Source organism: Micromys minutus (assembly GCF_963924665.1).
Source record: "Micromys minutus genome assembly, chromosome: 33".
NCBI classification, from domain to species: Eukaryota; Metazoa; Chordata; class Mammalia; order Rodentia; family Muridae; genus Micromys; species Micromys minutus.
In genome coordinates, this window is record NC_137968.1 from 4,234,185 (window position 1) to 4,248,115 (window position 13,931).

General features: G+C 45.2%; 1 protein-coding gene across 1 annotated transcript in view; it reads right to left on the bottom strand.

Moving 5' to 3' along the window:
* Positions 1-3,986: 3,986 nt before the first annotated feature.
* Positions 3,987-13,931, bottom strand: part of RRM2B (ribonucleotide reductase regulatory TP53 inducible subunit M2B) — a 26,249-nt gene continuing 16,304 nt past the window's right edge. Inside the window, exons 6-9 of the mRNA XM_080909356.1 lie at positions 12,844-12,977; positions 10,947-11,051; positions 8,654-8,767; positions 3,987-7,588 (exon numbers count right to left, since the gene is read on the bottom strand). Coding sequence (XP_080765482.1) covers positions 7,436-7,588; positions 8,654-8,767; positions 10,947-11,051; positions 12,844-12,977 — 506 coding nt within the window. The 3' untranslated portion in view covers positions 3,987-7,435. The remainder of the gene's footprint in view (positions 7,589-8,653; positions 8,768-10,946; positions 11,052-12,843; positions 12,978-13,931) is intronic.

Consider the following 13,931-nt stretch of genomic DNA (forward strand, 5'->3'; position numbering starts at 1 on the left):
TCCCTGGGAGGAGACAGGAAGAAAGGAGCCCCAGGCTTCTTCTCTGCAAAGTTGTCTTGGGCTACCTATTGCCTCCCTCAAAATGACGGCAACCCCTAGTTAAGGCCCCCACTCGCCACCATTTTCCTCCTCTGATAGAAATGCTCCTTCAGTCAACTTCTTCAGCTGGGCAAGAGCAGTGATCCAGGCTCAGCACTACCATAGCCCCAGCACTCTATACCTCCTGTGGATTCCTGCCTACAACTCCAAATTCTCCTTTAATTAAGCCCTCCTGGAGTTATTCTAAATTGAGTCACCACCTGAATCCAGAGGGCCCAAAACTAAAACACTTCTAGACACATAAATATCTTGATTCTTTTCATTTTTTTCCCCCAAAACGAAGACAGATAGATACCACCTGAAGCTTGCTTCACACACCCGGACCCCACTCAAACTACCCACAAACACAACACTGGAGGATTTGCTGTCCTTTCTTCGCCTTACAGAAGTCAGTCAGTCTCCCAAGTTCCTCATCCACAGGGATGACTCTTGGATCTTCGGGGCCTGGTGGCAGAATTTCGATGCCACCCTGAGACCTCTGCCCACAAGAAAACCACAGAGGAGCCGAAGGTAACTGCCATTTTAACTGATGGCAGAGTCTATTTGGAGTATATTTTCTGCTTAAATGTTTCCTTCTCGGATCTCTGATGGTGTTGGTAGCAAGCTGTAACTCTCACCCTAGAAGCAGCAAAGTAGGCAGCTTCTCTCCTCTCCCCCTCCAATGTCCCTCCAATGTCCATGTGTAACAACGAGGCCATGCCTTTTCTAGAGCTACTAGGTCTCCTGCTGAGAAAGGCAGATCCACAGGTTTCACCCTAAAAGTGAGAAACTAACAAAACAGGTTTCAGTGTAAAAGCAAACTCAAGCTGTGAGTTTAGAGTATGGTGCCGCCCTTGCTAAAATTTTACTTTTATCATTGATTTCTTTAAAAGAACGTGCTTTTCAACAAGTCTTCTTAGTAATCAACTACCTCTGTCAAGTGGTAAATGATTGGATGGGGGAAAAGGTTTAAAGTTTATTTATTTAAGCTGAGAGGGTCTAAAAAAATGATTTAAGGGCTGGAGAGATGGCTCAGTGGTTAGGAGCACTGGCTGCTCTTCCAGAGGTCTTGAGTTCAAATCCCAGCAACCACATGGTGGCTCCCAACCATCTGTAATGAGATCTGATGCCCTCTTCTGGTGAGTCTGACAGCTACAGTGTGCTCATATGAATAAAATAAATCTTAAAAAATGAAAATGATTTAATATGTGTAAATGCAAGTTGTAAAGGTGTGAGGATGTGCAAGCTTGTGTAAGCTATGAGAGTCTAAGGAAGTGACTTAAGGTGTGTAAAAGTGAGACTTAATAATACATGATAAATTTAAAAGTTCCGAGTTGTTTTTTTAAGTTCGGAGTTTTAACATATAAGCTATTAATCTAGCCTTGGTAAAGCATTAGTTCCTATTATAATTACAGGCTCAGAAACTTAAACAAATCTAAATATAGTCTTTAAAGTGTTTCTCATTATGCTGAAAATATCCAATATATGAATGCATACACTTGTGTGTGTGTGTGCACATACACACCCCACACACATGTGGTGGGCGTCCCATGTGCCTGTGTCCAGTTCTGGGGACCCCAAGCTTTGGCTATGATTTAAAGACGTGAGTCTGCTCCCACTGTTAACAAACAGAGGCTAACTGCTTCTTCTACAATGAGGATTTCCGTGCAGACTACAGACAGTAGTCATGCTAATAAATCTAGACCTTTCACCTCTTTTTGTAAACTTTAAAAATCCATGTAAGCTCCAGGAAGTTGAGACTTGGATCCAGACCCCCCACGGGCAGATCAAACTGACTCCGGAGCAGTACTCCTGTCCGTCAAGCTTTTCTACTTGCTACCTAACCCTGAAGGTGGGCTTTCCATTCCCCTGGGCTTGGGACTTTTACCACCACCACTCCAACTCTCAGGACCACAGGCCTGGAAGTCTCAAGCGTCCACCCAAGACAAAGATTTGCCTTCTGTCCCTAGTCTGTATCTGTTCCAGCAGATTTCCATCGGCAGACACCATCCAGGAATCAACCATGGCCTGCAAACCGCTCCAAAACTGCCTACAGCATGCCAGCCCCAAGTGGTTCTGCAGAACCAGAGATCTCTGGGCTCACTAAAAGACAGTGTAAACCATATGGAAATTTCTCCAGTCTCCAACCATTGCCTGCTGGCTTGAGCCCTCGCTCTAGACCAGCATTCCAGACTGTTCCAAAGCAGCCTGCCCTTTGACACCCCAAGTGGCCCTTCCGAACCTAGACAGCAAAACAGATCTTACCTATTGCCTAAATACTTTCCCCAGTCTGGTCCTGGACCCATATTCCAGCCTTCCTGGACCCCCATAACGACATTCCAATCTCTGCTGACAAGCAATTACAGAAGGGACTACATTGTCCCTTGTCACAAACGGAAGGCTGGAAGGTCAGGCCCAAAGGTGGCTCCATTTCCCCATTTCAAAAGGCAGAAAGGACAAGAGGCTACCCATGGTGCCCACTCACAGACAAGGTTCCCTCAGTATTGCAACTATATGATACACATTTCCAAGTCTGTAAGAGCATCCTGGCTCTTCTCACCTCTCCCTCCCCTAAGATCCCCAGTCCCACAGGCTTCCCTCTCCCAGACATTCTCCTTATAACCCTATTTGGGCTATGTTCCCTGACCAGGCCTCTGCCCAACCCCATCTCCCTCTTCTCCCTCTCTCTGCTCTCCCACACCACCCCCCTCTCTGTGTTCCTCTCCCCCTCACTCCTGCTCCTCTTGTGTGTGGTACTAACCCTGGACTGCTGGGTCTGGGCTCTATGAGAAAGCAGGCCGAGCAATCCAGTAAGCAGCACCCCTCCACGGCCTCTGCATCAGCTCCTGCCTTCAAGTGTTTGCCTGGTTTAAGTTCCTGTCCTGCCTTCCTTTGATGATTAACAGTATTGTGGGAGTGTAAGCCAAATAAAACTTTCCTCTCCAACTTGCTTTTTAGTCAAGATGTCTCGACACGGCAATAAAAACCCCAATTAAGACCATGGAGAATGAAGATTTACCAGACAACCGCAGTTAGGACTGCCACAGCGTTGGGCTGAGGCAGGCAGGCAATCATGAGTTCACAGAGTATCGATCTACTTTGATCCTTTCTGTGAATTTTCAAACGCTCCGATGTGTCAGTCTTGCGCATTCGCGCATGTAGGAGCGCACACTACAGCGAATTTGCGGAGGTCAGAGGCCCATCCCTGCAGCTGTATGTGGGTTCTGGGGATCTAACTCAGGCTCCAGGTCTGCACGGCACACACTTTTTCGTCTGCCCGGCCATCTCAACCACCCTTTTCTTTACAGCATTTGGTTTGTAGTGGGCAGTTTCAGAAAACTAGGATTATCCTATTGGAACGGTGTTGGGGGACTTAGTGGATCTCCCTATACTTAACAAAATAGAAACAGTTCAGGGTAGTAATGGCACTCTTGGTGACGTTGTGGGCGAGGTGGTTCCTGGCTTTCCTAATGAGTCAGCCCTTCATACAGTTCCTCAATGTGTGCTGACCCCCACCATAAAATTGTTTTTATTTCTGCTTCATAACTGTTCTTTGGCTACTGTTGGGAATTGTAATGGCAGTATTTTTGAAGACAGAGGTTTGCCAAAAGGGATTGTGACCCACAGGCTGGGAACTGCTGATTTAGAGGATCTTAGAGAAAAGAAACGAAACAAAAGAAGATAGGGCATGGGCCTGGGTGGGGGGGAGATCTGAAGGTCGTCATTAGATCTCAGGACTGTAGTGGCTTAAATGCCTGAACAAACTACATAAATGTACTAGCCTGCACACACAAACACAATTACAGATACAGTACACTCCCCGATTGACACTGAGGTAGCCTGCATACGCCAAAAAACCAAAACAGTCTCGCTGATTTAAAAAAATGCACAAAATGATATAATTATACAATTTATTGCAATAAACTTTATTTTAAAAGTCATAACTTTTCAGAGGAAAAAAAACCTCAATTTCTACATGCAGAGTTGGTTTGACTGACCATAATGTACCTTAACAAAGTCCTTTCCCTGTACTTAGTAGATGTTTAAATAATTGTAATTTAGTTAAATCACCAGGCACTTGAAAAAGTCAAAACAAAGTTGTAACATAGTTAAGTACATGTTTAAAATAATGTGAGCTCATTTTTCTTAAAAAAAAACCAAAAAAGTCATCCTTTCGTCTTCCCTGTCTGTATGTCTTTTTTAATAGAATTGAACCCCAAATTTGAAGGAGTACATCTTTTCCTCTAGGTTTTCATGAATGTTAAATTAGTCTTCAGACCCAGAGCAGCTTACAAGAGAGCAGACCACTTAAGGAAAACGGTGAGAAGTTCCAGGAATCTCCCGTGTGAGTTATTAGCCCAGACTCTGTGAGCTGGCTGACAACGTGCTCAGTGAGTTCAAAACACGATACTTGGTTTTAGAACTAATCCGGCCTTAATGTACCCCACCAGGAATTTCCCTGTTATGAAAATGACACCGAGTTCTTTGCTTAACTGTGAAAAGTAAATCTGGAGTCTATAAGAATGACATAAATATATTTAAATATGAATACAAACTTTTGAACATTACATTATTTTTGAACACGTACATTTCTTCACGCACAAGCATGTGGCTGGGCGTGGCGGCGCACACCTATAACCCCAGTGCCTACGAGGCTGAAGCAGGAGGGCCATGAGTGACATCCAGCCAGACCACATGCCAAGACACCAACTAAAAGGAAAATAAATATAATAAAGTGGCTAAGTAAGTAGAATCCTGATATTTTGAAAGGAAACAACTATACCAGGTTCAAATAATAAGACATGGCAGGGAGTAGCCTACATCATAAAAATAACTGTTTATTATTGAAACTCAACCCCGCAACAACGGCAACAACACAAATCATCTGAAGTTCCTCTGCATCACGATTCTGTGTGCTGAAACATGTATTTAAAGTGCGGCTATAACAAGGTTGTTTATCATCTTAAAGTATGAAAACACAGTGCTATGATAAATTGAACTTCTTCAAAACACGTGTGTGGTGAGAGAGAGAGAGAGAGAGAGAGAGAGAGAGAGAGAGAGATTTTCATTATCTGTGAGAAACTAAACAGTCATCTTATCAGGAGTCTTCCGTATCTGAGAGCCAAAACACTAACCGTAATAAATAAATGTACAGCCTGGAGGCTCCGTGGGGCACTGAATACTGAGAGTAGTAATGTAACCGTGTATGGAGAACTCCGTTTTTCGGAATTAAGACTTCCTTCAAACACAGTTCTGCTTGCGGCCACTATTGATATGGATTATGTAAAGGTTCCGGTTCCAGTCACTGCTCATGAAGACCCGGATTTAACCACTGAGCCACCTCTCCAGCCCGAGTGTCTGGACTTAAAACTTTGAGAATGTACACTTTTAAAACTGTTTTCTTTCAACCTGAGATAATTAGTTTTAGCCTTTTTTTTTTTTTTTTTTTTTTTCGTGTGATAGTAGATAAATACCTTGGAACATTCTACCCACATCCCCCAAGGTCTGTGGTATTTTGATACCCAGCCGTGGTAGTACGTGATAGTTTAACTCATAAAGAAATGGGAAAAATGAATCGTGACGGGCGAAGTTTAAGGGATGGGCAGCCTTGACATCTCACAGCATAAGGACAGTGACTGTAAGATCTCCGTCAAGCATTTCAGCTTCTCCGCCGCCCTCTCTCCATGTCTTAGATGGCTGCTGGGTGACATGACCAAGCACATAGCCAAACTGTATCATTTTGGGTCCTCCGTGTAACAGTAGAATTATGGCAGCCTCTCTTGCCTTCACTTAGGATCCAAGTTTTGACCAGATAGTTGTAGAACAAATGGAATAAAAACTAAACAGCGTCAAATCTCTAATTTCAGCTGCCACGGTTTTACTTGTAATCTGTGTGTGTGCGCATATGTGTGCAGGTCGGCACATGAGGGTGTGCTGCTGTGGTTTTATGGGGGTGCTAGGGACCTCGTGCTTGAGCAGCAGGACCTTTACCGAGCAGGAGACCAGGGTTGGATGGGGTTTAGGCCTCCTGGCTCCTGGGCTTTCTGCATATTCCTTAGAACGTCTTCCTTCTCCCTCATCATCTTACCACGCGGCACAGACAGCCCACTGAGAGACCATTCCTTTATAACAGTGCGGAGACTTAAGATGTCAGGACTTCTTCATCTTAAGATGAAGTCAGCCTCAACTCACCTTCTCAGACTGACAGGCCCCTCCCCCTTCCTTCCCTGTCCATTATCAATGATTCCAGGCCAGCTTTCCCAGTGCACTCCACAGCTGTGGGCGGTGCTGACACACTTGTGTTGGGTACGGGTGGGCACTTCCCGAGTGGAGTGCGGTCTGAGATGGAGGACACAGCATTTCCCAGATCAACTGACCACTGCGTCTCTTTTTCTGTCACAGAAACTCTGGGAGATCCGCCAGCGATGAAAATAAGAGCTTGAGAAATGCCCATCCGTCCAGGTTCCAAACACTCAGGGCTGTGCCTGGCAAGTTATCTGTTTCACTCCTAAAGAGGAGTCGCTTTGCTTACAAGACCCACAACCACGGTAACCTAGATTCTACGCCATAAGCCTCCCACACTAAGCGCTTAAGAGCTGTATGTTATTTCTTTACTGCAGCTGATGAGAACTGTGATCTAAGGAGATTCATATGTTCCTCCTGCAAGTATTAAAAACACAAAGATCTAGTGGATTCTTTATCTCAGTCCAGCCCTGCCACACTCTGGAGAGAAGTGGGCTGCGTCACAATGTTACCGGGCTTGATCTTATCACTAATATGAATTAGCAGTCGAGGTAGTGGAGGTTGAAGTCTTAAGTCAACAAACTATTTCTGTATATCAATCCTCTGGTCACCTCCATGAATTTGGGACTCACTATGATACAGGTTCTCCAGATAAATCTCTGAAGTTTACAGTGATTAACTGACTTGTCACAGCAGGAATAAGTCAGAATGTCCAGCTCATGCCTGACTCCTCAATCCAGGCTCTTAGGTGCTTATGACAAAAACAGAGGTGTTTGGGTCACATTCCCATTGCATAAATAAACTGAAGAACATTTAGATAAAGTCAAGTCATTTAGAATTTAGCTTTAGATTTCCTCCTATTCAGTTCCTCATTCCCTTAAATGAGATACTCAACGTTTTGAAAAGACAGAAAAATAGATCACTATTTACCAACAACAGGTTTCCACAAGTTTTGTTTTTTGCTGTTATTTTGGTTTTGAGACAGAGTTCAGTCTTTATCCCTGACTCTCCTCAATCTCACAGAGATCCACCTGCCCTCAGCCTCCTCTGAGCGCTGGATTAAAGGTGAGTACCACCGCAGCCACAGTCTATAATATTTTTTATGAGGAGGACTTTAGAAATCTGCATCCAAGGTGAAGACATTATCTGTGGTTTCGGCCATGACTGCAAATCGCTGATACTCAGAAACTCGTTTCTCAAAGAAATTTGTTTTCCCTTCTAATGAAATGTTCTCCATAAAATCAAAGGGATTTTCTGCCTGAAAAATCTGGAAAGAAAAGAAATGTCATTGGAAAGCCTGAAGAATCCAAACTAAATTTCACAGCAAGGGCAAAACTGATAAAACCAGAGGGCGGGGCTCCACTGCACAGACACACCCCCTGCAGCCACAGTGGGCGGGGCTCCACTGCACAGACACACCCCCTGCAGCCACAGTGGGCGGGGCTCCACTGCACAGACACACCCCCTGCAGCCACAGTGGGCGGGGCTCCACTGCACAGACACACCCCCTGCAGCCACAGTGGGCGGGGCTCCACCGCACAGACCCACCCCCCTGCAGCCACAGTGGGCGGGGCTCCACTGCACAGACCCACCCCCTGCAGCCACAGTGGGCAGGGCTCCACGGCACAGACCCACCCCCTGCAGCCACAGTGGGCGGGGCTCCACTGCACAGACACACCCCCTGCAGCCACAGTGGGCGGGGCTCCAATGCGCATGTGCGCACGCGCACACACACACACACACACACACACACACACACACCTTGAAGCCACAGTGTCCCACTAAGGTACTGGGAGTTTCTGATTGCTGTCCCCATGCTCATTTAAAGTTTCAAAAGATTTTGCAAAACCTTTTTCTTTCCTTATAAAAAACAAGTCTCTGTCCTACAAATTTTATTTATTTTTCTGTTTATCAGAGATGGGGCACGAAGCCCAGACTGGCCACGAACTTGCCTCCCAAATGTTAGAGTTACAGATAAACATCACACAGCGAATGTGTCACCGGTATTTTAAAAGTAGATACAAATGCTTTCCGTGAACTAAACTTTGGAGACCTTACTTGCCTGTAACGTTCTATTGGTAGACTGGTAGTTTCAATGAGAAAGGACCCTAGAGGCTCAATGTTTGGTTCCGAGCTGCTGTTGGAGGAGATGTGTCACTGAGGTTTCAAAGGCCCAAGCCAGGCCCAGCTGTCCCCTCTGCTTCCTGTCTGTATCAGGAGGCAGCTCTCAACCCTGCACCAGAGCCATGGACTCACCCTCTCTGACTGTGAACAATGGTGTCTTGTCACAGTAACTAAGACCGGTGGTAACACGTCTTGAAACTCTATTTACCTTTGAGAATCCGAGTTCTCCAAGTAATCTGTCAGCTACAAACTCAATGTACTGTTTCATCAAGACGCAGTTCATTCCAATGAGGCCAACCGGCAAGGCTTCCGTGAGAAACTCCTGGAAGGGAAACAAAATCGGAGCAAGGTACAAAAAAGCGACATGTTTCCCAAATATGAAGTGTCATAGTTAAAGTCTGAGATGTCCCCGACAGACTCGAATGTCTGAACACTTGGTCCCTGCCTGTGTAAAAAGTCCATGGGACCTTGAAGAGCTGAGACTTGGCTGGCAGAAATAGGCCACTGGGTGTGAGTTTGAGGACCTTTCCCATCCCAGCTTTACTTTCTTTAGTCAAAATCTACAGAAGCTGTGCTTTAAGCTCTTACTAGAACCTTCCTTGCTATGACAATGCCTCCTGAGCCAGGAACCAAAGTAAGTACTTCTTCCCTTAAATTTCTTACAGAAGAGGGGACTAACTGGGGCAGTTCCTTTTTATTCTTTGTCTCGACACTGATTTCCCTTCAGGCAAGGTAGGCTGGGACAGGTGACAGTCATCTGTTTACAAACGTTTTCCATAGTACTAGTGAAATGGCTTCACATTCTTAGGGGCCCAAAGTGTTACGTAGGAAATAACAAATTATTGGATCTTTTAAAGTAGTGTGGATAGGACCGGGCTCCTGGACCTCAAGAGAGAGAAGGAACATGCTCTGTCTGAAGCGTCCCAGACAGAGCGTCTACAAAGACCGCCACCGTGGGAAGCATGACCCCAACAGGAGCCAAGAGAGGCGTCAGTTCCAGAGAGTGTGGGATGGACAGACAGGATCTGGAGGTTGGGAGATGCCGAAATACGCACACCTCACCCTCAGAGCATGAAAATCACCCTAGAGAGTCCCTACTGTGTAAAGAAGTTAGCAGACTTCGTTTTTAAGTTAGTTCTTGAGAGTGATGAAAATACATTTAAAGTGGACTGCTGAGCGGTCTCTGGTCTCAAAGCTCTACAGGCCACAGACTCAGCTCACTTCACTGATTCACTTTCTTAGTCATTTGTGACTGTAGTTTGTTCTCAGCTGGGCAGTCTGCTGTTGTTGAAACTGTGAAACAAAAACCACCCTTCCACAGTACAGAACAGAAGAATGAGGGCTGGAGGGCAGTTAGAGCACCGCTGCTCTTCAAAGGCTCTGCTTTCAATTCCCAGCACCCAGCTCCAGGATCTGACACCCTCATATAGACATGCATGCAGGCAAAACACCAATACACAGAGAAAACAACACACACACACACACACACACACACACACGCACACACATAATTAAAATGTCTGTTATAGAATAAAATTCAAACAATGCACTCAAAATAATTACTTAAATTATATACTTATATAATTTTATAAGACTATATATTTAAATTAATTTAAAATAAATTGAAACAAAAATATAGCCCTGAAATAAACTGGGCATACAGAAAACCCTGAAATAGGATAAAGACTAACTTAATGAAATTACACACCGAGGTAACAACGTCAATACACCACGTGCCGGTTCTGCTGTGGTTGGATGAGAACAGCCACCGTAGGCTCATAAGTTCTTTAATACTTGGTCCTAGTTGATGGGGTGGTTTGGGGAGGGTTAGGAGTGGTGTTTGAAGTTTCCAAAGCCCACGGCATTCCCGGTTAGGCCTCTCTACCTCCTACTCGTGGGTAGGACACAAGCTCAGCTGCTCCAGCTCCACACCTCTCTTCTGCATCCTCCCACCACGGTGCTCATGAACCCTCCAATGACCTGGAGCCCAAACAAATGCTGTTCTTTTACAAGCTGGTGTTTCGTCACAGAAATAGCAAAGGAGCTAAGAGAACCATCGCACGGGACGACATGAATTTGCTCATATTGACCTACAAGTGACAACTTGGCAGTCAAATGCTTCTGGGCACAGTGGCACAGTGCCAGGAAGGTCGGCTAGGGGTGTGAGTTCAAGGCCAGCTCACACAGGATCACACTTACCATTTTGAACAACACATTTAAAAAAAACAAAATATAGGGCCTGGAGAGACTGGCCAGTGGTTAAAGACACTGGCTGCCCTTTTAAAAGACTGGGCTTTGATTCCCAGCACCCACAGGGTAGCCTCTATTTCCAGGAGACCTGACTCCTTTTCTAGCTTCCCTGGGCAGCAGGTATACATGTGGAACACATATATACGTACAAGCAAAACGCGCATGGAACAAAACAAAGATGAAGCAAAAAAATTAAACACAAACAGACTGTGTGGGGATGAGAGGTGCAGACCACAAAACTGCAGACCCACCTGCTCAATTTTAACAGCGTCCACAATGATCTCCCTGACTCTTTCTTCTGAAGGCTTGTTTACCAAGTACTGAAACATCAGGCAGGCGAAGTCACAGTGAAGTCCCTGACGCAGAAGACAAGGGCTATTGTTAGGGAACTTGAATTAGCTACTTGTAAACGGTGTGTCCCTGTGCAGTATGAAGCAGGAACGTGGAACTTCCTGGAGATGTGGAACAATAATGGAGCCAGGACCCTCTCCTTCAAACGGCACTGCATATCAATCGATCACTTACAATGGAAACTTTCAGTTTATTAACTGCACTAGTCTTTCCCCGGCAGCGCTGATTTAGAAGAAGTCTTGGATGAGCAAAGGCAGCACAAGAGATGTTCAATGTGGGTTAGAGCGGACAGCTCACAGTGACCAGTAAACCAAAGGTCAGCATGGCCGCCAAGCCAATACATGAATACAGTTCACTTGGCAATTTAAAGCAATTCCAATCAAAATCCTGAGGTTTTTTTTTTTTTTTTTTTTTTTTTTTAATCCAAACACTATTCTGGAAGGCTAAGTGTAAAAAATCTTACAAACACATCTTTAAAAATGAACATTTTGGGCTAGAGAGATGGTTCAGTGGTTAGAGCACTGACTGCTCTTCCACAGGTCCTGAGTTCAAATCCCAGCAACCACATGGTGGCTCACAACCATCTGTAATGGGATCTGATGCCCTCTTCTGGTGTGTCTGAAGACAACAGCAGTGTACTCACATATATAACATAAATAAATCTTTTTTTAAAAAATGAACATTTTGAGATATAGTCTACCAACCATTAAAAAAAATACTAGTGCCCACTGAAGTACAGGCTTGTACTTTCAGCTACTAGAGTGCTGAGGCAGGAGAATCAAAAGACCAAGGCCTGCCTGGGCTACAGAAAGTGCTCAGCACTGACCTGGGCAATGTTGATAGACTCTGTCTCAACACAGAGAGAGGAAGAGCAGGGAAACAGCTTGGGGGAAGGCTGCCTGCCTAGCATACTTGAGCCCTGAAACTGGGTATGCTGGCCCCCATACGGAATTCTAGTGGTCGGGGAGTGGAGGTCAGAGGGTCAGAGAAGTTCAAGGCTGTCCTCTGAGACCAGCTTAAAACACATGAGAACCTGGCTTTAAAGAAATCAGCTGGCAAGATGGCTCGGTGGGGACCTGAGTTCAAGCCCTAGGAGCAGCATGGTTGAAGGAGTAAACCAAGTGCTACTAAGAGTCCTCTGACTTCCACACGGGTGCCATGCCAGGCGCCACCCGGGCAGACAGGCGCTCACAGACACAGGCACACAAATCAATAAATATATGCAATCATTTTTTTCCAATCGATTTTTGAGAAAATGTTTAAAATAAAAACAATGGAATTGAAATTGTGATCACATACTCTCTCTCTCTCTCTCTCTCTCTCTCTCTCTCTCTCTCTCTATATATATATATATATATATATATATATATATATATATATATATATATGTCAAATTTAGTAAACAATGTTAAAAGAGATTAATCGTGTGAAGCATGGTGTCACACTTCTTTGGTACTAGCACACAGGGGACAGAAACAGGTAAATCTCTGAGTTCAAGTCCAGCCGGGTCTTCAGAGCAAGTTCCTGGACAGCCAGGGCTACACAGAGAAGCCCTGTCTTGAAAACAAACAAACAAAAACAATAATAATAAAGGAGGCCAATAAATCACTACACTTTAGGAATATGCCAGTAACCATGGAGATGAGGAAAGGAAACAACGTCTCACAGGCCCAGGAAGAAGTAAGTTTCAGTTTCCTTTTCATTACCAGAATATTTGTACCAATACACACATTTTCTCCAGGGGAAAGAAAAACCAGTGAGCACATATAAGACACGTGGAAGAACACATTTTCTTACTTCATCCCTGCTGATCAGTTCGTTTGAAAAGGTCAGGCCAGGCATCAGACCTCTCTTCTTTAGCCAGAATATCGCAGCAAATGATCCGGAGAAGAAAACTCCTTCTACAGCCGCGAAGGCCACCACTCTCTCCCCTAGGAGACAAAACGGTTCCATTTTCTAACTAGATGCTGCGGACATCTGCGAGTTTATGAATGTATGGGACCTTTTACAATGTTCAACTTTCTTCCTAAGAAACAAAACAAACATTAGCACTGTGCACAGAGGTCTTCAAAGCATGGGGTTTTCCATTCCTGCTTGTTGGAATGGGAAGATGTTTATTTCAGACTCTGTGACAAACATGGACTTGAGTAGGTGCTGTTGTCTGCACCCACAAACACACACACACACACACACACACCTTTTTTTTCATTTAAAATTCATCCTATAGAAATGTCCAATTTTTAGGTTAAAACCAAGACTGTGTGATCTTTAGACCCATAGTTGCAGTCCAGAGAGCAGGATGACTGAGGTGCTTCCGGCTGCAGGTTCTTCCCTTGCAAATCTCACAGCAAACAGAAAGGCCGGCAGAGGGAGGGAAATCCACACTGCCCATTAGTAACATCCAACAGGAACAGACTTGCAGCCCATCCTTACGGATGCCGTTTAAAAAGCTGCTCTAACCCTCATCAGAGAGGCTTCATCCAGCCGCTGATGGGAACAGATGGAGAGGCCCCCAGCCAGACCTCGGTACTCCACAAACCCTGTGGAAGACGGGAGGAAGGAATGTAGGAGCCAGAAGGGTTAAGGACACCTTAAGAGCCCAGCCTACATGATCAACTAACCAGGGCTCACTGTGACTCACAGAGAGTTTATAGGATGAACCTAGGTCCTCTCCATTTGTTATGGTTCTGCAGCTGGGGGGCACTTATGGGACTCCTGATTTCGAGATCCTTCCGCTCCTACTGGGTTGATTCACGCAGCCTTATATGCGGGGAGGTGCCTAGTCTTACGGCAACTTGACATGCATGTTTGGCTGATGGTCCCTGAGTGGCCTGTCCTTGTCTGAAGGGAAACTGGGGAGTGGATCTGGGGGAGAGGGAAGCTGG